The sequence below is a fragment of the Cupressus sempervirens genome, chromosome 1 (genome assembly GCF_028749045.1).
Source record: "Cupressus sempervirens isolate cs-2001-9-10 chromosome 1, ASM2874904v1, whole genome shotgun sequence".
Classification (NCBI taxonomy): Eukaryota; Viridiplantae; Streptophyta; class Pinopsida; order Cupressales; family Cupressaceae; genus Cupressus; species Cupressus sempervirens.
Window position 1 is genome coordinate 887,683,653 of NC_143118.1, and position 24,483 is coordinate 887,708,135.

At 34.7% G+C, this 24,483-nt stretch overlaps 1 protein-coding gene across 3 annotated transcripts; it reads right to left on the bottom strand.

Annotated features, from left to right (window-relative positions):
* Nucleotides 1-307: 307 nt before the first annotated feature.
* Nucleotides 308-6,546, bottom strand: LOC149580684 (pleiotropic drug resistance protein 1-like). Of its 3 annotated transcripts, XM_089792854.1 has the most exons (19): nt 6,471-6,546; nt 6,284-6,360; nt 6,142-6,195; nt 5,433-5,825; nt 5,042-5,323; nt 4,623-4,936; nt 4,382-4,542; nt 4,180-4,292; nt 3,921-4,074; nt 3,469-3,578; nt 3,408-3,420; nt 3,285-3,367; nt 2,743-3,075; nt 2,306-2,596; nt 1,970-2,187; nt 1,646-1,873; nt 1,386-1,557; nt 771-1,025; nt 308-636 (listed from the first exon to the last, which is right to left on the bottom strand). In XM_089792854.1, exons 1-19 carry the CDS (start codon nt 6,529-6,531, stop codon nt 364-366), a joined length of 3,585 nt encoding a protein of 1,194 aa, XP_089648980.1. In that variant the 5' UTR covers nt 6,532-6,546; the 3' UTR covers nt 308-363. The 3 variants fall into 3 exon arrangements, with proteins under 3 accessions (XP_089648980.1, XP_089648970.1, XP_089648984.1); XM_089792844.1 differs by lacking the exon at nt 3,408-3,420 and having other exon boundaries at nt 3,477-3,578; nt 4,189-4,292; XM_089792858.1 differs by lacking the exon at nt 3,408-3,420 and having other exon boundaries at nt 3,285-3,357; nt 3,473-3,578.
* Between the last annotated feature and the right edge of the window lie 17,937 nt (nt 6,547-24,483).

Below are 24,483 nucleotides of genomic sequence, written 5' to 3' on the forward strand. Positions count from 1 at the left end.
TAATGTATGTTAAATATAAATATTTTCTTAACATGATAGTCTAAATTTTGAATCTTTTATTAGAAAAAAATGTCATTGGAAAACAATTGAACTTTACCAACAATGAAGCATAAGCAATTCGACAACAATTTAGTTGACACCACAAAATTTGTACATGACTTGCCTTTCAATTTTGCTTTTGGCAAGCAATACAATACATTTGTCTAGATTTAAATAAATAATTATTTCTAGGGATAACGAAATCCTCTTTAAATAGTGTTCAAACAAAACAAGATATTGGAATGAGCAAATACAAACAAGTACCAAGAGAATATTTTTTGGAGGTTTAAAATGACTTTGGCCCATGGGCTAGGATCTAGCTGGTCATCTAGATTGAAAGTTGATATTGCGGATGGCAAAGGCGAAGACAAAGGCAAAGAGAACAACTATACCGATGATAACAATTGCAACAGGGCCTAAAAAGTCATGCTTAAATCCAAAGTAGTTCTCTAAGAACTTGTCTAATGGCCGATTTTCTCCACTTCCTGGAAGAGTCATTGGGTTGGAGATGTCCCCATATTGAGATGTGATCAAACCATACAAAGTCCATGCATAGGGGCATCCCCAATAGTACCATCTCCACCACACTGGAATTTTCTGCATTCATTTACAAAACACTACCCATTATATATATATATATTCAACAAGACACAACCCTTTTTCCTTGGTATGATAAAAAGTTGAAGAAAGAAGAGAAATCCTACTTATATCATCATATATGAGCTACTTACAGGTCTTGGAACTAGAAATCCAGAGAAGAGCATCCAGATGCCATAGAAGCCAGAGGAGACAATTGAAGCAATGGTGGCATTTGGAGTGAGAGCTACAGTCATCATTCCATAATATGTGTGGTACAAGAAGGTGAAAAACATGAAAAAGAAGAACCAAAAGAATTTGGATGCGGTCCAATCAAAATCGATCATTGCATAAACTATGAGCCCATATAGGATTGATTGAAGAAATACATAAGGTATCTCAATTAATATCTGCAACATGAACGACAACATTAGTAATGTTTCGCATCATAATATCATCAAGAAATTTGAAAAATGTATATTTTTCATCAATCAATTATCTTACAACTACTAGAGTATTGTTGTATCTAAACTTCATTGAAAAGAGAAGTATGAAATATTATTTCTCATAAACACATCAAGAGTAATGTTTCTCATCATAATATCAAATATTATTTCTCACAAAATCATCACTAATATTTCTAATTATAAATGCATTTTTTCCAATATCTACTTTTTCTTTAGCATTGTTGCATCTAGACTTGATTGGGGAGAGAAGTACGAGAGATTATTCCTTGATTGGAGAGAGGAATATGAAAGGTTATTCCTTACTTGAGCGAAAGCATAGGGAAGAGGGGAGTACATTCCTGCTGCCTTTTCTCGATAGAAAACAGTTCTTTCAACTTCAACCACGGGTTGAACAGAATTAGCGTTGTTCACTCCAATGAACACAATTGCAGCAAACATTGATCCCATTGCATTGAACACATCTTGTTGCTTCTTTCTGCAAGCGTATAAATTATGGCCCAAATCAATTTCCAGGTACAAATCAGTATAGATCAAATGAAAATTGTACTAGCCATGTAACTTACATCTTACTACCCATGTTCCAAAAGATGGTGCCGAATAACAAAGCACAGACGAGAGTGAAGAAGAATCTAACAACGTTGTATTGTGGATTTCTCCAATATGACAGGTGTTGTTTCCATAGACATGCTATGATTTGAATAGGAAAAGGCTGTGAAAACTGTGACTCGAAATATAAATCTTGGGAGCCTGGAGCAGGTGTGCCGATTTCCTTTATCAAAGCTTGGTTCTGCCTGCACTCATTAATATTTAGAGTACATTTGTTAAATAAGTGGAACCAGATTCTATTAAACTTATACTCAGTTCAAGTGAGTAAACAAAATTCCTACTTGTATAGGGATGAAGATCGATATATTTCTGCAAAATCTACATCCAAACGCATCTCTGAACCCGCGGAGCTGGCTTCAAGCATCCATGTGGCAGGGTTGTATCCTGGTGTGATTTGAGGAACTCCTTTTGTTGATTGGAAGTAGTCGATTAGGGTTTGAGAGTGGCGACCAAGAGGTCCCACATATATCATCTGCCCTCCACGCTTCATCAACACAAGCTGCAGGGGATTCACATTTGAATTTGATTAATTGGGTGCATGCTCAATTGAAATCTCTGGAGTATCTATGGTAAAAACTACCTGGATCTATAATTTGGGTAATTTTACCCACACCCACCTCATCAAAGGCTTCAAAAATATCAATGCTAGGCTGGTGAATGGTGCAAACAACAGTTCTTCCTGTATCCACAGTGTTTCTCACAGTTCTCATAACAATGGCAGCAGCTCTGGCATCCAAACCTGATGTTGGCTCGTCCATGAAAATGATGGAAGGGTTTGCCACCAATTCAACTGCAATTGTCAGTCTCTTGCGTTGTTCTGTGGAAAGACCATTCACTCCAGGAAGCCCAACAAGTGATTCTCTCAGATTGTTTAACTCAACCAGCTCCATCACTTCATCTACAAACATCTGCAACATTCCACAAAATTACCCTCATTTTTCAAAACCCTTTACTTCACTTTGATTAATCTCACTCACATTATATTCAAACTGAGAAAAGTGAATGATGGAGGAGGAAATACTAATAGTACAGAGTGGGAAGTACAAATTTATACCTTTCTTGCTTGAGGATCAACCTCCTTTGGAAGGCGAAGCCAAGCAGAGTAGACAAGGGACTCGTAAACTGTAACATAGGGAGAATGGATGTCAGTCTGCTCACAGTAACCAGAAATGCGAGCAAAAGTTTCTTGTTCTTTTGGATGACCAGAGATAGTGATGTTTCCTTTAATGTAGCCCCCTGTTTTCCTTCCTGCAAGAACATCCATCAATGTTGTCTTCCCTGCCCCACTTACCCCCATCAAGCAAGTGAGCACACCAGGCCGAAATGATCCACTCACTTCACGCAATAGCTGGAGCCTATCCTCTGTAACTCCCTGCTGCTTCATTTCCTACATACAAGTATGATAGTTTATCTTATGAATATCAATAGTTTTAATCAACAATATCAGATTTCCACAATTCATTTGCAAATTATGAAGTTTACTTGTGTATTTTTTAGCATTAATGCTACTGCGAACGAAAGAGTCCAGGATTTGAAATAGCCAAAAAAAAAAGAAGATATATATGAAATTGAGGGATGGCAGGGGAGAGAACATACTGCAGGCATGTCGACGAAGTAACTAACATTTTCGAATGCCATTGCCAAGGGTTGGAAAGGCAACACCATTCCCCTTTTAATTGCTGTGACCAAAGTTCAAACACACCACCTTAGAAACATTACTGATAATCCCTCCCTACCCACTCCAAATTTGATTCAAACAACATGGAAAAACCTTTCAAACAAGCTTACTTCCAGCTGAAGAGATAAGGTTCATTTCTTGTAGAGTCTCTCTTTCTGTTTGGCTTTCCTCTGAGTCTTCTTTTGGAATCAATGCTTGAGGTTTCTCGAGAGCTTCACAAGTAATGATTTAAAAGTGAGCAAGTTTCTACAATTTATAAGAATTCTTCAGTTGATGCTTCTAGAATCGGTTGCTAAAGGATTTTTTCATCAACATTTCGGAACACACTCTGTGATCCATCATCAGAATGTGATGCAAAATGCAAAATGTTGATGAAAAACTGATTCCAAAAAAATTATGATTTACATGGATAGGCAGATCATCATTTTCTTGAGTGATTTGAATTACACAATTCAATTAAGAGAAAGGGGATTTCAGGGATTCAACTTACAATCTAAATAAATTGAATTACCCAAAACAATCAAGAGAAAGAGGATATCCGGAATTCAACTTACGATTTAGATAGGCCAATGCGAGGGTGTAGAGCAAGTTAAAGAGAGCTGCGTATCCTGCCAGTACTCCAATGGTCATCCAGTACCAGTAGCTTTCAGGAAACAATCCACGAGCTTCTAACGTTGCCACACCGATTGTTTCATTGCTTGGTCCGCGCTGCAACAATAACCGGTTCATCACATTATCATAACATTTCTTAACTGAAACACAAAACAAACATCAATACCCCTTCCTGATCTATATATATTATAACACTGTTACGATCCTAACCTTCAGCCAACGCGTTGATAGATATTCATTCACTGCAATGGCATTTTGAGCATACATAAGAGGAGATATCCAATACCCCCATATCCACCAGGGCTTGATGTCCTCTGCAAACATAAGATCCGCGAGAAATGTCAAATTATTTCAAGTCTGGATTACTAGAATCTATTCTACTTTGTTGACAATGGTATGGTACCTCTGGATACAATGAATCCGCCAAGGACTAATACAATCAGGAGTACAAATGTTCCAAAGGTGTTTGCCACAAGCTTACTCCGTCCGACTGCAGCAATCAAACGAAAAAGCGAGAGAGACATTTGGTGTAGGACGAATAAGAGTAAAAACTGTCGGAAAAACCTGCATGAGAGAATGGATTAGAGTCACCAAGAGCTGAATTGATGGCGCCATGAGGGAACGAATGGTCTTGAATCTAATACCTTTGGGGATTTGGGGTAAAGCCAATGGTATAGTAGGTGAGAATGACCCATATGGAAGATTCCAAGAGTGAGAGAGGAACTCTCATGACCCATGTAGGAAGTGAATAAGCCCAGGCAGGATACAGCTTTGAATCTCTCTGCTTGTAGAACACTGGAAGGCGAATCATAGTAATAGACAGCTCTATAAATCCGTTGAACATGATGTTAAGCAGGGTGAAAAACAGAGCACCGAAGTAAACAGAGGCGCCCTCCGCTGTATCATCCATTTCTGTGCGGAAGAAAACTGTGAGTGTAATCAACGCAGTCGTTGTAATCTGGCAATGTTCAACAAATTGCGTAACATCAGGATCAAGCTAGCGAAAAAATTATGGTGTCCAAGATTAATTGTGTATGGTGGAAAACGGAGTAGTTGGACTTACCTGGAAGACCTTAAATATATAAATGAAGGAGCTTCTTTTCATCAGCAAAATCTCTCTGTCAACGCAAGCTTTTATAAGCTCCATTTTGCCCAAACCATACTCTTTGGTTGTAAGAGCTGCGGGATGGCTTTTACTTTTATCATATGGAACGGCCAGTTGCGAGTTCAGCTTCACACCAACTTCAAAGGATTGAAATGCATTTGCAAACTCCTTCACAGGAACGTAATGGTATACTTGGTTTTCCCTAATCCAGTACTGCTCTTGATCTTTTCTGGATGTCACCTGTTAAAGCCAAATGGTGGGCTTGAGAAACACAAGCAAAAATATGAAAAAGTTGGAATATAATGCAATGGGCACTGGAGCAGAAGGGAGAAGAGCATGATGAAAACACCTCTTGCAGGAAATCTGCGACGCCTTTTCTTTCGGGGCAAGCAAAACCCATGGACTCGAAAAATTCCACTACGGAGTCTCTGGGACCCTGGTATACAGTTTGCCCTTCTGAGAGTAATATGACATCGTCGAAAAGATCAAAGGTTTCAGGAGCAGGTTGCAAGAGCGAAATCACTATTGTTGTGTTGTAAACGTGAACAATCTGTCTCAAGCATTGCACAATCTGAAATGTTGTAGAGCTGTCCAGACCAGTTGAGATCTCGTCCATGAAAAATACCTTTGCAGGTCCAACGATCATCTCCCCTGTTGTCACTCTCTTCTTTTGACCTCCTGATATTCCTCTCGTCATAGCGTCTCCCACCAATGTATCCCCGCACACATCTAAGCCTAAAATCTGCCCACAATCACAATCATGGTTGATAGCTTTTAGGTATTTGTCGGACATTGTTAAGTAAATACGGGTCGACATTTTGAAATGATCTTGATCTTCGTATAGATGATAAATCCCACAGCCTATATCATTACTACCCAAAAATCAGAGTAATAGCTATAAGTAGATAAGTTACATATGATAAAAACAAAAAACAATTGAATATGCAGGTATACAGAGTTAGCTACATCGACTATTGATATGATTCCCCTACTAACTTATCTTTGAGCACATTTAAATCTAATACCACTATTGCTCATTCCATGTGGAATCATCTCACCTTCAATATATAGTCTGTTAGCATACTGGATTTTTGTCCCTCCATAGCTGCAGCCTACGCAAAGCAAGTCAAGAAGAGTTGTAAGTGAACTGAATTATCATGACTTAAAAGTAAAATTACAGAGTATTATCAGTTATAGTACCTTCATGAAAACATCAATGTCAGGGTCTGGTTTGATCCCCTGCTCCTTCTCTCGTCGCGAAAGTTCACTTAACGCATCTGCAACCAATACAATCCACGCAATTAGTATTATTCAGTGTGAGCGTGTACTACGTAAAGTGATTAGCATTCAGTTTGACTATATACTATGGAAAGCAGGCAATAGTTACCATATCTTTCACCCACGCCTTGGCATCGAGCAGAGAAATCAAGGGTCTCTCTCACAGTCATTTCTCCAATGTGTAAATCGTGCTGACTTATATAAGCAGACGTTCTCTGAGGCACAAATTCATTCATCCTATGCCCGTTGTACGTTACTTCTCCACTCACCTGATTGTTACAACATCGTTTGATTCAATTCATATTCATTTGGCAAATTCACAAATCATTTGATTCAATTCATATTCGTTTTGCCTCTGGGTTTCTAAATGCCAATTCATATTGCTTTCTAGTTATGATTGTATGTAAGGGTTTACATCATTGTTTCAGATCATATTTTATGATTTATCATCAGGATCAGGACATTTTGCATCTATCAATACTCCCATTCTAATAACAGATTATAGAATTTGAATCCAAACATTGATATTAAAAACTTACACACAATCATATTAAAAAACACACTGACAGCATTGGATAGATTTACTATCATTAATCAATCCATATTCATTTTGCTTCTAGATTTCTAAGTGGCAATAGACGAATCAAGAGAGATCAACACTAACTCTTAGTGAGGCCTCCAGTTTTCCAGTGAGAGCTAAGAGAAGAGTAGACTTTCCAGCACCGGGCGGACCCAAAAGAAGTGTCATTCTGCATAATGTAGTGAATCCATTCGTTAATCACCTGGAAGTTGTACATTTTCTTAACAAGTTATTGCAACTATTTGTTCTCTTCACCTGCCAGGTTTTATGATCCCGTTGACATCTTTCAGAATTGTCATGGTTCTCTTATTGCTCTTATACAAATGAAGCGACTCCAAAAAGCTCTGGCAATGAGAGATCCTTTTGTCATTAAAATTCTTAGAAAATCAATAATATGCATGGATTTCAATTGGTAAAGATGAATACCTCGGCCATATTAGCTGTATAGTTGAAGAGCGTAGGCAATGCCCTGCTTCCAACGTATGCATCAGCCTCCACATTGAGATTCTCGAAGCGCACCTCTATCTGAGGCAAAGTAATCCCCACCCTGCTTACAACAAACAAACCGATCACCTATTTATACTTATATTCACAATCTTATGTATTTTACTTAATGTTAAATTAGAGGTATTCCTGTAATCCAGTCCAGCACTAGTCCGTCTTATCTTGGTCTTACTTGTTGTCAATTTGGGGTCGGCAAGGGGCAAGCTGTCTTGAGTCTAATCTTCTGATCTTATCTTAGTTTTACTTCCTATCAAGTTGGGGTCGGGAAGAGGCAAACTGGGGTGAGAGGATGCACCAAGCCACCCCGTAATCCAGCCCAGCATTCAGCCCACCGTACCTTGATCTTACTTATCGTCAAGTTGGGGTCGAGAAGGGGTGAGGTGGAGTGAGACTAATGCTATGAAGGATGTACCAAGTCACCCGTAAGCTAGATGCATTGGGTGAGTCTGAACTTTGGAGTCAAACTCAAGACCAATAGAGAGCAAACCAAAGCCCAAGCCAACTCCGCTACCTATACAGGCTACTAGTTTATACTTTATTCAGATCACAATAGAACAGAAACTGAATAGTAAAGACTGATCTTCTGATCTTATCGTGGTCTTTCTATCAAGTTGGGGTCAGATAGGGCGAGGCTAATCTTCCGGAGATGCACCAAGCCACCCTGTAATCCAGCCCAGCACCCAGCCCACCTTACCTTGATCTTATTTGTTGTCAAGTTGGGGTTGAGAAGGAGCGAGGTAGGGTGAGACTAATGCTCTAAGGATGTACCAAGTCGCACTCCTTGATCTTATTTGTTGTCAAGTTGGGGTTGAAAAGGAGCGAGGTAGGGTGAGACTAATGCTCTAAGGATGTACCAAGTTGCCCTTAAGCCAGGTGGAGTCAAAATCGAAACCATTATACAACAAACCCAAGACTCAAACCAACTCCACTACCCGTACTATTTGTATTTTATTCTGTTCGCAGTTGAACAAAAACTGAATACTAAAAAATAATTAGTCACAGTACCTATCAATCCTTTCCTTGAGTTTATGCAAAAAGGGTTCATTGTCTTGGTCGGCAGCCTTGACAAGCCTATCAAGAAGTTGCTGTCTTGTCCCCAGCTCCATGTTTCTTACATCAATTTGGTGAAGAATTTCATCGTTTCCCTCAGTCTGTTTGAAAATGGATGTTCTTATGCGATCATAAGTGGGAAGTTTCTCTAAAGCCGCCCATTTGAGTGCCTCCTCGTCATCTTCTTGCTGTTGACGTTGAGAAGCAAAAACACTTGTTGATCTTTCAAACAATCTGGTGCTTCCTGAACGCAGACTTCCAGTCCATGTCAACCCCAATCCTTTATCACCCTCTAACAGTCTTGTGCTCCCTGAACGCAAGCTTCTAGACTCATCCATTCTTCGCTAGTTCAAACTACCTTCTTTTCTATTTTAAATCTACCTCAATTGCCCACAAAATTAAGAGGAGCAGAACAGATTATTCACCAAAATACTTCATTGGACCAGAATGCAGCACAACCATTGTAGTACATGTTTCTTAGACTGAGCTAGTACACCGATCTTCAAATAAGGAAAACCATGGAGAATGGTTTTTAATGGCTACTCCAAATTTTCTCCTACTCTTTCTCTGGCATAGAAAACGAGAATTCTCTTGCTATAACAATTTGGATTTGTATTGGTTGTGACGATGTAAGGAGGAGAGGGGATTATAAAGAAAGGGGTGGGGAACGGACAAGTTAAGGTGGTGGGTAAATCCCAGGAGAATTCGATATCCACCCATTTCAACATTCGTTTGTATTTGCAATCAAAGCCTTGATCCCCATTTCTTAACTCATTTCGCATCAGTAAACACCAAAAAGAAGCACCTACGTTGCATAGAAATTGCAGACAAATTAATATAAAAATGGATCCACATATTTAAGGATTAGTATCTATTGGTGCTTTTGATTGCCTTCACAATCTGGGAAAGATTTTGTTGCTGAAACTTCCGAGGCATTCCTTCCCTTCTAATTGCTATGCCATTGCACTATTCGTTGGCTAATTTCCAAAACAATAATGAACATGGTATATTCCAAAACATTTTAAAAAAAGAATTGTAAAGAATTTCTTAGAATATTATGACGAGGTAGAAAACAAATTCTTCTGTTTACGCCTTTTAATCTATGTATATATAACTTTATCTAATGGTTTTCTTTTAGACATCTTAAATCATTGTCTAACTCATATGGGCCACACTAATTACATTTCAAACATTGTATCACTAAATTCTCAATGTTTAATTTAAAAGATATGTTAAAAATTTGTTTTGTTTTGTCGTCATCAACTCTTCCTTCATGAACATGATAGTAATTAACGTCAATATTATGAGATAGTCTAATTTATAAAAGTTTTTTGAATTGCACCCTATATTGTATCTAAGGACACTTGCCAAGAATGTTAGAGACACATGAATAATTTACATATGATTGCATGGTAAATGACACTTCAATCCTATTATTGTCTTGCTTGACTTTATATGTGGTTAACACATCCATAGATATATGGAAATAATATTACAAGCATCAAGGCTTATGGCCCTCCCACACTAAGATAACTTATCTATGGCCATTCTCTTCATTAGCAAATCTACATCATTCTCTAAAGAGTTTATCATTCTCATGTTAGTTAGCAACATAGTCTCTAGATATGGTTGTTTTAGGCTATTATTTCAAATACACGTTCTCCTTGGTTTGAAATGTATAATATTCATAAATGGTGGTTGATCAAACATTTTTACTCCCTCCTTTAGTATCCAAGCTATGGTGACCATGTGAAGGCATGTAATTTGCACAGTATTGCAATGAGAGAATAGGTGGTGTATAGGAAATTAATAAAGATATGTGAAATAAAAGCATCCTACAAAAGGATGTTCATTCAATATGTTGCTTTCATATCTTAGATGATCCTTCCATTGGTCGAACAACAATTGCTAAGGAGACAAGGAAACAAACACCACTCAACTAGATCTTCAAAATACCACTCAACTAGATCTTCAAAATATTGAGCCTTATTCGTCCAAATGGTGTAAGAGTAAAAGACATAAAACAAAGGTAGAGATGAAGATAGAAAATGACCATTACCACTATCATTGCTAGTGTTTCTTGGTAATAAGATCTCAGAAGTCAGGATGATTGCTTGAATTGTTCTACCAGTCCTTGCCACACTATTGCATGCAAAAATTAGAGGAAATCCAAGGAAGCCTACAAATATCGATGAACTTCTATCCTTATATAATGGGTCATAAGTGTTGAATTTTGAGGACAGTTGCAGATGTAATAACACTTCCATGTAATTGGTATGTATTTGCCAAATGACAATGACTTCTTATTTAAATTGAGAATAAACCATGAAGAAACATGTCTCATAACATGTCCCATGAATGAGACATGTCTATTCATTAGTTAGATAATGAATATAATAAAAATTTAACCACTGTTTTATATATATATATATATATATGTATGTATGTATGTATGTATGTATGTATGTATGTATGTATGTATGTATGTATGTATGTATGTATTTAATTTTTCTCATATAACAATAAACTTATATATAAATTATACCTCATATATAATTATATATAGGTTTATTTGACAGAAGCTACCAAACATCAACACTCCCTCTTAGCTAGGGAGGATAAACACGTGTATTACCTCAAAGTAATATCAAGTTAGCAAGGTTAAGGATATCTTTGATCAGAAGATATCCATCATTTTGATATCACATAATTTGATATCAAGAGTATTGGTCTCCTAGAATATCAACATATGATATTCACCAAATACTCAACAAGGTTTGATATCATATATGATATCATGAGTATTGGTCTCCCAGAAGATCAATGATATTCACCAATTACTCAAAAATGTTTGATATCACATCTTATATCATGAGTATTGGCCTCCTAGAATATTGATGATATTCACCAAATACTCATTGAGTAATGGCCTTCTAGAATGTTGAAAGACAAGATATTCACCAAATATTGTGAATAATGGCTTTCAAGAATGTTGAAAGACAAGATATTCACCAAATTCTGTAAGTTATGACCTTCCAAAACATCAAGAGGTGTGATATTCACCAAGTACTCTGTGTAATGGCCTTCTAGAATATTAATATGCATAACATTTATAAATCATAGCTTTCTTGTCTGCTACAATTTATTGATCATTGAAGAATCCATCTCAACATGATTAGTCCCTCTAAATCAATATGATCAAGATCACTGAAGGTTGACTGAATCATATCCTCTATTTGCTCCCTCTCTTTCAAGGTTGCCTGAAATGTCAGCCTCCCTCTAAATCTCAATCTCCCTCAATTCAGAGGAAAAGATCAAGGTATATACCTCATATAGAAATATAAATAAGAAAGAGACTGTACTATAATGCCCAAGGATAATAATTTTGCATAATGAGATCATTTCTTTATAATATAGATCTAACTTAAACCTATATTTTTAACATATTGTTTTCTTATTAATGCCACATATAGTAATCTACAGTGACCAATTTCATTTATATTCTTTACAAATATATTTGACTTCATGTATAATCACCATATATTTAATATCATATCATTTATATTAATATATGTATGCACCTTGTTTTATATTACTCAAAATATTTCATATTGAACATATTGTATTGAGATCATAAGAATGAAATAATACATAGATATGTATACTTACCTTAGCCCACAAGGACTATGTATTTGATCTACATCCCTTGCCATTAGTCAAATCCATCCTGTCATTCTTGACCCATACTTCAAAGTGAGGTGGCGTCGACTAATGGAGATTGAATGTAGTGGCAGATGGATTGTTTTCATATTTGTTAGGGTTTAACTATGACATTATTTGAAGTGAATATCCATACATATGTTTCAAATGGATTTGATCAGGGGCTGAATAGTGTGTTGGTGTTTTTACTCAAGGTGAGTCACTTACAGTTGTATGTGTAAGTGCTCTTTGATTTTTGTTATGAATGCTCAACTCCCTTCTTTAGATTTACAATGAATGAAAGAACTTGGTATGTCTTTAACTAGAAGACACAAAAGTATACTAACATTCATCTATTAACAAGGAATGAATGTGATTATCAAGTTTACAATGAGATAATGAGAGAAAGATCAATAGACGACCATAGGACTACTTATTGAGTCTTTCACATTACAAAAGGAATAGAAAGAATCAAACATATTAGTTCACAAAAGAAAACAACATAGGACTGCATTCAAAATAGGATAGAAAAGACCATAAGATCTTGCTCAATTAGGAAAATAAATATTCAGACCTTAGGATTTGGCATACAAATATTCCTTTCCACTTCCAAAAACATAACAAAATAACCATAAGGTTACTCTGTCCCTGCTTGGACATTGAGTTATGGTCTCAAATTTTAGCTTTCAGAGGATAGTCGATCTAATTGGCCATGCAAATTTGGATTGGGTAGGCTCAGTTAATTATAGGAAGTGTACTTCTAGTTACACATTTAGCCTTGTTTATGTAGTTATACTCTTGGAAGTCCAAGTAACAACCAACAATATCACTTTCTACAGAAAAGGAGGAATATAAAGTTGGAACATTAGTAGCTTTTCAACTTGTATGATTCAGAAGAATACTAGAAGACTTAACCAAATTTAGAATAAACCTACCTTGTTGTATTGTTACAACAAGAGTTCTATAAAAATGACAAAGAATCTAATTTTCATAGTAGAACCAAATATATTGAGATACAACACCAATATATTAGAGAATTGGTTCAACAAGGTTTGATCAAGATTGTATACTATGGTACTAAAGATTAGATTGTAGATATCAACTCAAAAGCTCTAGCACATGAAAGAGTCAAGAAACTTAGACATCTACTTCATGTTCTTCCCAAAGGTCATTATGGAGGAGACTAACAACATTAATGCCCATTGGTCTACCTTTCTTGACTTCAAGAAGCCTTTCTAGAATACTTCCAATCTTTTGATTTTTCAATCCCATATTAAATATATGGTTACTTCGTCCCTGCCATTACAATCAGATGCATAAAATAATATATAAAATAAAACCCTTTATCTTCCCCCTCTTACAATCAACACTATGAAAATATGTTCTCCCTCCTTTCTGCAACCTCAAGACTGTCGAGAGTCAAAAGAAGAACCCCTTCCTTGCTTTCGCTAGCATATTTAATTTGATTGATCCTGTAGCCTTTCAGTTACATAACTAATTATTAGAAATTACATCTTTCCTCCCTTCTTGATAATGATAAGTGAATGTTTCAAAGTCTCGGTCTAGAGAGACTAATTTTTTTATTGAACATTCGAATCATACTTTTAAAATAAAAGCTAGGGATGATATTTAAATCCAGATGAGTGTCACTAAGATCTCCTTGCACATCTCTTGATGAGCTTTGATGTTGCATCTCAATACCATTAGCACACATATTTTAACACTCAGTGTGCTATGTGAAAATCATTGTCATGTCCCTTGATGATAAGCTGTTCACATGTATTGGGTCTAATGGGTTTTGGTTCTAAAACTATCTTCCAATACTTTTTACATCATAATTTTCCAATTTGATCCCTTGGTACAATATAAGATGATACAAATGCTATTGAAATCTATATACCCTTCAATCTGCATTTCATATAAGAGTTCATTGATTTTATCATAATTCTCGATCACCGACAAGGCTTAGACGTTGAATTCCCTGAATGGAGAACTCAATATGGCTGCATACTGGTTTGTAGAGCTATACATTGTGATTCTCTTCCCTCTTTGGTCGCATCATGTGTCATCCAATGAATGGGCTGCATATCATTGGCATCGGCTATGGTGCAACTTATTTGCACCATAAAAAGACATGCCCAATTCCTCTTTTGGCCGAATATTTTCTTATACCCACATGCCTTGTTTTCTCGCCAAACATTACAATGTCCTTCCCTGCCATGATACTGCTAAGTTTTATTTACTTTTGTACATTAATATCAACTTTTGAAAAAGTAAATTAGTGTTTTATAAATATTTTCACTTAGTGAAAGGAGACATTTTTTATTTCAATATTTTGAATGGTGAAATTGAAGTAGTTGTATAATATTATATTTCTTATTAAATCATTGTTATAATATTTTTAAGTATATTGAAGTTTGAAATTATATATTGAGCTGGTAAAGACAAATTCTATTTTTCTATTTCATAGTTATTGTTAATATTTTATTTTATAAATATTAATATTTTTTTAAAGAAAAATTGTGTACAATTGAATTTTAAATTTAATATGTTAAATATATAATTCTAATATTCTGTTTTAAAAATATATTAATTTTTCATATTATGTAACTTAAATTTAAGTGAGTAATAAGAATTTATTATTAAATAAATTATTTAAAATTATATATTTTTTACACAATGTATTTTAGATATAAGTAAATCTATTTTAATTCATGTAATAGAACTATAGATAAATTTTAACTTCATTTTTTTCCTATGCAAATTAATTTGGTATGTAATAAAATATAATTTGGTATAAAATTAATAAGTGTAATCATTCAACGAACAAAAAATTGATTTAGAGGCAAGAACTTAGAACACAACGATAATTTGTGAGCCTCTATGTGGGAGGTCTTGGGTTTGAATCTACTCAAGCTTAATACACAATAATAAATTAATTTCAACAAATAATAATAACAATCAGCAAGACATGTGGGTACAAGATGACATCCGGGTAGAATAGGACCCAAAGCCCAAGATAACTCATAGAACATAAATTGAATAGTAAAGACTAATCTTCTGATCTTATCATGGTCTTGCTATCAAGTTGGGGTCAGATAGGATGAGACTAATCTTCTGAAGATACACCAAGCCACCCTATAATCTAGCCCAACACCCATCCCACCTTACCTTGATCTTATTTGTTGTCAAGTTGGAGTTGAGAAAGAGCAAAGTAGGATGAGACTAATCCTCTAAGAATGTACCAAGTCACACTTAAGCTAGGGGGAGTCAAACTTGAAACCATTATACAACAAACCCAAGACTCAAACCAACTCCACTACCCGTACTATTTATATTTTATTCTATTCACAATTGAACAAAAATTGAATACTTCAAAATTATTAGTATCGGTACCTATCAATCCTTTCCTTGAGTTTATGTAAAAAGGGTTCATTGCCTTGGTCGACAACCTTGACAAGCCTATCGAGAGGTTACTGTCTTGTCCCTAGCTCCATGTTTCCTACATCAATTTGGTGAAGAATTTCATCATTTCCCTCACTCAGTCTGTTTGAAAATGGATGTTCTTATGCGATCATAAGTGGGAAGTTTCTTTGAAGGCACCCATCTTTTCTAGTTTAAATTTACCCTAATTGCCCACAAAATTAAGCATAGTAGAACAAATTATTCACCATAATACTTCATTGGACTAGAATGCAACACAACTATTGTAGTACACGTTTCTTAGACTAAGTCAATACACTGATCTTAAAGAAGGCAAACCATGGAGAATGGTTTTTAATAGCTACTCCAAATTTTCTCCTACTCTTTGTCTAGCATAGAAAACAATAATTCTCTTGCTGTAACAATTTGAATTTGTGTTGGTTGTGGCGATGTAAGGAGGAGAGGGGATTATAAAGAAAGAGGGGTGGGGAATGGACAAATTAAGGTGGTGGGTAAATCCTAGGAGAATTAGATTTCCACCCATTTCAACATTCGTTTGTATTTGCAATCAAAATCTTGATCCCCATTTCTAACTCATTTGGTATCAGTAAACATCAAGAAGAAGCACCTACATTGCATAGAAATTGAGGAAAAATTAATATAAAAATGGATATGATATCTCCACATCTTTAAGGATTAGTATCTTTTGGTGCTCGATTGCCTTCACAATCTGGGAAAGATTTTGTTACTGAAACTTCTGAGGCATTCCTTCTCTTCTAATTGCTACACCCTTCATTTTTAGTTGGCTAATTTTCAAAATAATAATGAATATGGTACATTCCAAAACATTTTTTTAAAGGATTGTTAAGAATTCTTTGAATATTATTCTTTTATGAATTCTTCTGTTTAGAATATTTTAAAATAGATTCTTTGTTAATAAAAAAGAAAAAGGAGTTACAAACTTTTAAATTAAACATACATTTAGTAAATCATAAAATTAAAAAGCATTCCTGAAATAATAGTTGGCCCTGAAATAATAGGAAGCCAAATGGAGGCTAAAAAAATGGGACCAATTAAATAGGGCCCAGAAAAATAGGGCCAAAAAAAGGTCCCAAAAAAATAGGGGTGAAATAATTTCAAAAAAAAATTAAATATGAAACTTTTTTTCATTAAACATATTTGTGCACGTAGTGCTTATTTTTTGTGGGGAGTAGGAGAATTTGAAACAAATTCATGGAATGGCAAGAGACATCCATTGAGGGATATGAGGAGCCTCTCACAAGTTATAAAACATAGGCTTGTGCTTTCATTTTCATTATGTGTTTTTGCAGGGAGGAAGAGATGGAGATTATTGGAGGAGTAGATTGGAGTTTTGGAATAATTTTTTTGCAGGTGAGATTTCTCTTTCTATTTTTTATTTTTAAATTAGTTTTACATTTAGATTTAGATTTTGTTATGTATTTAGATATAGATATAGATTGAGTTTCAAAAGTAGTTATAATATTCTACTATGATTTAAATTTTAATTTCAATCACTTTCATTTAGATTTAGAATTGCATTCAAAATTGTTTAGATTTGCATGTAATAGTTTAGCCTTGCATGTTTGATTTAGTTTTAGAATTACATTTAAAATCTATTTGATAATACTTTTCACTTACATGCTTTTAATTTGCATGTTTTTAATGTGCATGTTTCAAATTAGTTTTAGATTTGCATGTTTCATATTAGTATAAGATTTGTATATTTCAAAAAGGTTTTGGTTTGCATGTTTTAGATTTGTGTGTTTCATAATAGTTTTACTCTTACATACTTCAAAAAATTTTATATTGTCATGTTTCATGATTAAATTTTATCATTAATTTGGATGGCACTATCGCCATATCAATAAAATTTGTATTTTATTAAAGTTAATAATCTATTTAAAATAGGTGAATGATATATTTAATGTATATTTTGTCATTATTTAATTATATTACATATATGATTTATTTAAATTGTTTTCATAAAAAGAAATATAATGTTTATATGGATGGCAAGCCAATCTCTTGTGGAAGTCAACTTGGTCTTTCATTTGATCATGGGGGTAAGTCTCTAATGAAATGAATAAAATGTCCTTATTCCAACCTTGCATTTAGCTCAAATATGATATAGGTTTTTCTCTTTCAACTTTGTCCTTGCTATCATAGGAAAATGGTTCTTTTTAAATACATACATGCGAGAGTGGTGTTACGTAATCGAATCTTAAAAATCCTATTGTGATGGAGATGGTAATATTGGGCATGAAGATTATATGGTTTGATCACGTCCCTATACGAGGACATCTCTGATCCAATGAACCTTGTAAGAAGTAGCATAATACAAACATTTCATAAGTCCCTAGTGAGCTACTCTTGATTTAACATGACTTTCTAGGACATCCCATAATTTTTATTATGGCCCCGTGGTTAATTTTACCGTTATCTTTGCCTAGTCCATTTGAAGTATCAACTTATAGTCCAAATGGGAACTCATTACTTGTCTCAGTCCAATACCAATCTAATGTCACATGCTAAAATTATTAACACAAAAAACAAATCTTCTTGTTTCTATTTTTATTCAAACAAAGGTAGAATAGTATTTTAAGCTAGAAAGAAATAGCTCCCTTTTTAATGATGTATTTATAATACTTTACCGAAAATAGTTTAGATAAAAAAAAAAATACTAAACAAATGTAATTTTCTACTAAGTTTTTGCTTCTACATATGCTTCATTGTTGGTATGGTGATGAATTTTTACCACCTACTCTAATATAATTTCTACAAAAATATTTGCAATCCAATATATACATGCTCAATCATTTTTAATGACAATTTTGAGCATTTTTTCAAATGAACGCTTATCTAACATATATTTTATTTTGTGGAGTGACACTTATAAAGTAAATAAATAAATAAATTCTATAACAATTTTGAAGAGAAGATATTAGAATACACATTAATTAAAATATTCATTGTTAAATAGCATGATATGACAGATTAATGAATAATTCTAACTTTCTACTTGAGAAGTGATGAATAAAATAATTATAGTTATAGAATGATAGGTCATAGTAATGAATATTTGCAATTTTCTCCTTGATAAGTAATAAGGCATGTAACTTCTCTTTATATTCACCTTATCAAGTCACACTTGAGATTAAACCTATTCTTTAATATTCTACCCCCATATGATATAAATGTGTAATATAAAATTATGTATTTAAGTTCCATACCTTTATTTAAGTATATATGCGCTAATGGTATGGTACTAATGTTGGTATCTCAGAGAAAAATACTACATCCTCTTTGTACTAGTAGATTTTGGGTGAATTTGGTGTACTATTAGATTAAAAAATTTGAACTTAAGAGAAGGCACATCATCTATCCTAATTATTTTAATTTGGTGATTTGAGAATCTAGACTAGTACAATATGAAAACCATATCTTTCTCGTCATTGTATAGAGTGAAATATCATAGATGTATCATGCTACAAATGGTAAATTATATGAATGAATTATTCTTCAAGTAACATAAGTAAACTAACATTCACACATAAGAAAAAATAAATTATGTTAGTAGCATACTACATTGGTGACATAATTACTGTTAGAATTTGAAAAGATTGATAACCCATAAAACTAGTGCAAAGAATAGATATTTAAACTATGAATGCAACTAATAAAATCAAAATAGCAACATAGAGTTAGTCTCCAAGAGAGAAATGCAAATGCTAGAAGCAAAATAGCATTAAGAAGATGCAAAAACAAGAGATACAAATACAAGCCAGGTAGCATGCTTATATAGGCTAGGAAGAGGGAGGAGGTGGCAACACCAACCAATGAGGAGCAACCATCTATCAGACTAAAGATAGCAAAGTATCTTCCCAAGATAGCTAATGGATGCTCACATGTAGGAAGGTGACACCTCACAAACATTCACCTAATAAGACATGCTTTATTAACCTAAGCAAGATTATTAAAAGTGTAGGAAAAACCTAGTAATATAGGAAAAATAAAAAACTACACTAACACCCCCCCATAAGAAAATCTTAGGTGGATGTAGAAATGGGTCCCAACAAGTCAAGCATGATGAGGTACCCTTGTACATAAAATTCCCCCAAAAGAGAGAGAAAAGAGACTCCCCAAAAAAAATCAGGACTCCAAGTGAAAGGAAAAGGCCCCCCCCAAAAGATGAAGCATCCTGCACCCCCAACAAAGCTCGCAAATTTTATCCAGTAGATCCACTTACATCGAACAATTTTTCTTCCCTTGGGAAAAGGGACAAGATCCCAAGTGTGGTTCCTCATCAAGGAACTATACTCTTCCTGCATAGTTGTATCCCACTCAGGAATACCAAAAGCCTCATGAAAGGACTGTGGATCTGAGGCAGTAGTAATGAAGATATGTGGAGCATCCTAGAATTGTGAATGAGTTTTCCTGGTGTCTGATGGATCCCCAACCCAATCACCTATAGACTACAAGGTTTTTCTAGCCCAAGATGGACTAGAAGATGGAGAATCTAGAGGAGAATCATCAACCTGTGAATGATGACTAGGAGAGGAAGGAGGTGAGTCCTTTGAATCACTCTCTGCATCAGAAGTGGAAGTAGAAGACTACTCAAGTGAATTTGACTCATTAGAAGATCTGTCATGTATTCCAAGTGACTCCAATGTCAAAGTAGAAGGCAACCTTGTGACCATGCTGTGCTAGTTAAGTTGATGCAAGTAACGAAAGTTAAGATGGCCAAACCGCTCATCCCATAATTTACTCACATCATTAGAGTGAGTGAGAAAAATAGCCAAAGGAGGATCAGGAACAAAGTGAGAAAATAGATAGAGTTGTGACTGATGATTTGATCTCCAAACTGCAACTGTAGAATCATTGTGCAACTCACATATCTCCACTGAATCAGGAGTGAACTCAACTTGTTTGCCTGGACCTGTGCAAGTGATCTAGTATACTAATAGGAAATTAGTTGACAATGAGGGTACACAAAGAACATCATTAAATGTGCCATCCCCCACATCAACAGACCCTCTCCCACACACCTCAATAGGAGTGTCATCACCCATCAAAATAGAAGGCATCGTACATGGCTCCAAGGATGCAAGTTCTTCCTTATATGAAGCCATGTGGTGTGAAGCACCTGAATCAAGAACCTAAGTGGATGGTGAGGAAGCAACTGCAACAATGGCCTTGCCCTTTCATTTCCCCTTGTTATTTTCTTTTTCCTTGTTAGACCCTTCATTATAACTTTGTTTGATAGACTCATAAACACTGATATTATTCTTCTCAAGAATGTATGTCAAGTGATCAATTTGTTTCTTCAAACATTTATGTTCATCATTACTAGGTCTTTTACAATAGGCACATTGGACCTTTTCTTTCTTAGGCTTATTACCCTTAGAAGATGGTGTATCAATAGTTGCTTTTGAAGCAACCGATATGTGATCTTTCTTCTCCTTGCTATTCTTTTGTTTCTTGTCCTTACTATTGTTGTTACTATAGACACCTAAATCCTTTAGAAAATAAAGTATTTTTATTTTTTGAAAAAATTCCTGATGACATCATCATTAATTAATTAATTTTTATGCCATTAAACCCCTTTATCTTAATTAAAAATATTTAATTAAGGAATCCCTCCAAAAAATGTTTAAATCTTATTTAAACATTATTTCCTTATTTATTAATTATTTAATTAATAAATTGACCAAAAAATCCAAAATAAATAAAAAAATTATTTTTTTCCCAAAACTTGGCCAATTTCCTTAAGACCACTAACCTCTTCCAAAATCTTCTAATCCTTCTTTAATTTTGATTAAAGGCTAATCCCATCATTTCCTACCCCTAATCCCAACTCAAAATATTTAGTTAAGATTAAATATTTATCCTCATGTTTATTAAAAAAGTTTTAATAAATATCTCCTCAACCCAAACCCTTGAAATAAATAAAACTTTATTTATTTCCTAAAAATCTAATTTATCCTCATCCTAAGAAGTTCTAGACTCTTCTAGAAAGTCTTCATCCTCATCCTAGGAAGTTCTAGACTATTCTAGAAAGTCTTTATCCTCATCCAAAGTCTAGACTCTTCTAGAAGATGTCTTTAAACCTAATCCTAATCCCCTCCTAACCTTGTCACATTCCCTAAACATGGGTTAAGACTTACTAACCCAAGCCAAAGTTAACAAATATCTCCTCCTTCACCCACCCTCATTAAATGCCATCCACTTGCCTATCCCTAAGCTAATCCTAATCCATCCTAATCCATCCTCTAATCATTTTCACAATCCTAAGCAAGCTTAAAACCTTCCTAATCAAGCCCAAGTCGAAATTCCTCTCATCTCCCTCAAAGTATCCCAACCATAAAACTTTATGAAGCCCACTAGGCCATAAATGACTCTTCCAAGCCATTTCATTGCTCTTACAAGCCATTATAAGGGTCTTTATGAAGATTTTATCCCTTGAGCCTCCTTTGTTGACTCATCCTTCTCCTTTCCTCCATCCTCTCACCCTGTGACATGTGTGACTCCCTGATTGGCTATAAGAAAGCACAATCCATGTGCTCTCCTCTCATGCAATCTGAGCCCTCCCCCATCCTTGCATCTTAGCCCTCAATCCCTCAAGCCTCTTGCCTATAAATTGGATCCTTCCCCTTTGCAAAAGAACACAATCCATGAAGTAAAGTCATAGTGCCATTTTACATCAAAACCATACACTCAAACCCAAATTCCAACTCCATTTGAAGCCCTTTTTGAAGCATAAGCTTGAGCATACATCCTATCTATTTAGACAAAGCCACTCAACAAGAGAGCTTCTCATTGAGAGAGCCCATTAATGGCTCATATTCTCAATTGAGAGCTCATCTTAGTCTATCTTGAAGTTTATGAATTTTTTTTAGTTTGTAGAAGCTTTATTTAAATTTGGTTTCTATTAGCATACTAACATTGCTCATATACATTTTGGCACGCCTGATGGGACTCCGCATGGGTCATCTTCATTAGCTTTTTTAGTCAAGTTTTGTATGTCATTTGCTAATTTTGGCTAATTTTGCTTGTTTTTGTGATTGGTAGGATTGTATAAATTGGTTTTGTAGGTCCACATAAGCATGAAGAAGACAAAGGAACTCATAGTCTATCTCATAGTGTTTGCAGATTTTTCAAGCTTATAGATGGACAAAGCACTTGGAATTCTTCTTCCTCTTCTTGTCTATATTCTTCTTATTCCATCTACTTCTTCTTCTTCTTCTTGTGAGAGATCTTGACCATTTTTTTTTTAAGGAAGCAAAATCATACACACTTCGTTTTAGTGCTTAAAATGAACCCCCAAATCATACTTAAATCCATTAAAAACTAAAAATTTGCAAAAAAAAAAAATCTTTTAACAAGTGAAACTAAACCAATCCAATCATTTACATCCTTGCAAAATCAAGTTTTTAGATCCATTCATGCAAAGTTAAGAACTCTTCATTTTTGGGAATTTAAAAAGAACTTCAAGTTTCCATTTCAAAAGGTTCAAAATCAACACTAAGTGCACACTAAAATCTAAATCAAACTCAAAGCATCAATCAAGGATAAAATGAACCTCATTTGCAAATATTTTAAAGTTCTTTTAAAAATCTCATGAAAACTAAGAGTCCTAAATGGTTGCCAAAATTTTCCTAAAAGCTTTGTTATTTGTTCCAAACAAATGTCTTGTTGCAAAATCTTGAATGTTTCTTAGGTTTTTCATGCATCAAAACAATCTAGGAATATCATTTTTGGGCTTAAAACATGCAAACTATAGCACAAAATCTTGAATGAAAACCAAAGTCCAAAGAGCCATTTTCACTTTTGAGTCCAAAACAATATTGAATGATCTAAGGTTAAAACAAAGCACTTCAAAGTTCTTAAAACAACAAACAAAATCTCAATCTTGAATACTCAAAGGAAAAAACTTGAATGTTTAATCACTTGTCTTTGAATGCATGTTGCTAAAATCCTTCTTGAGTTCCATGGATTAAAATCAAGTTTTTTTTTTTATGAATGCATGATTAAAACAAAAAATCCAATCTCGAATGCAAAAGGTCAATTAATCATTACAATATCTCACACTTCATCTTTTGGGGTATAAAAAGAATCTACATTTTAGAAACTTTCTAAGTTATACAAACGAATAAAGACACTTTGAATGAATTTGTTGTTGGACTCACCCTCTTTAATCACCCATCATTCTAACCATTGGTTGCAATATCAATGCCATATATGGGGATGGGTCTACCTAAGAAGGTGTTAAGTGCTCCACAAAAATCAAATTCCACTCACTTGAGTTCTTATTGGTTTTTCTAAGATAGAAAATTTCTTGAATGCTCATTAGTCTCGCTAACACTTCATTTGGGCATAGGAATTGAACAAATCTTGACGTGGAGGGCCTCCGGGTGCGCGCTTGAAACCGAGTTTTACACATCTTTATTTTGGGCTTAAAACAAACTCACACTCAATCTTGAATGCCTTAAAGAAAAATCAATCGATACTTGATGTGGAGGGCCTCCGGGTGCCCGAGTTTACTTTTGTTGACCCTAAATCTTCTTGGTGTATTCATTCTTCGATCGATTTTACTTTTGTTAACACTTCAAGTTGGAATTGAACATTTTCATCCTAAACATGTGTGTTTGCAAGGTCTAGATCCAAAAAACTTAAACGTCAGTTGGAAAATAATTCTGTCTCAGCCCAAGATCATCCAAGTCTTCTCTCCCCTTGTCATCTTTCGAGGCCATCTTGGGTGCATAAGATTAGGATCCAAAATCTTGTTTAAGTTTTAGGAGGCTTGCTTGGAGATTTCATCACCCCTTGGGATGACCTCAACTCTAGC

Bases quoted from the DNA above. Each gene is read 5' to 3' on its own strand.
- LOC149580684 (XM_089792854.1), bottom strand. From the start codon at position 6,531: ATGACTGTGAGAGAGACCCTTGATTTCTCTGCTCGATGCCAAGGCGTG. The intron at 6,196-6,283 runs GTACTATAACTG...TGCTTTGCGTAG, and splicing joins ACATTGATGTTTTCATGAAG to GCTGCAGCTATGGAGGGACA. The intron at 2,597-2,742 runs GTATAAATTTGT...GGAATGTTGCAG, and splicing joins TTGATCCTCAAGCAAGAAAG to ATGTTTGTAGATGAAGTGAT.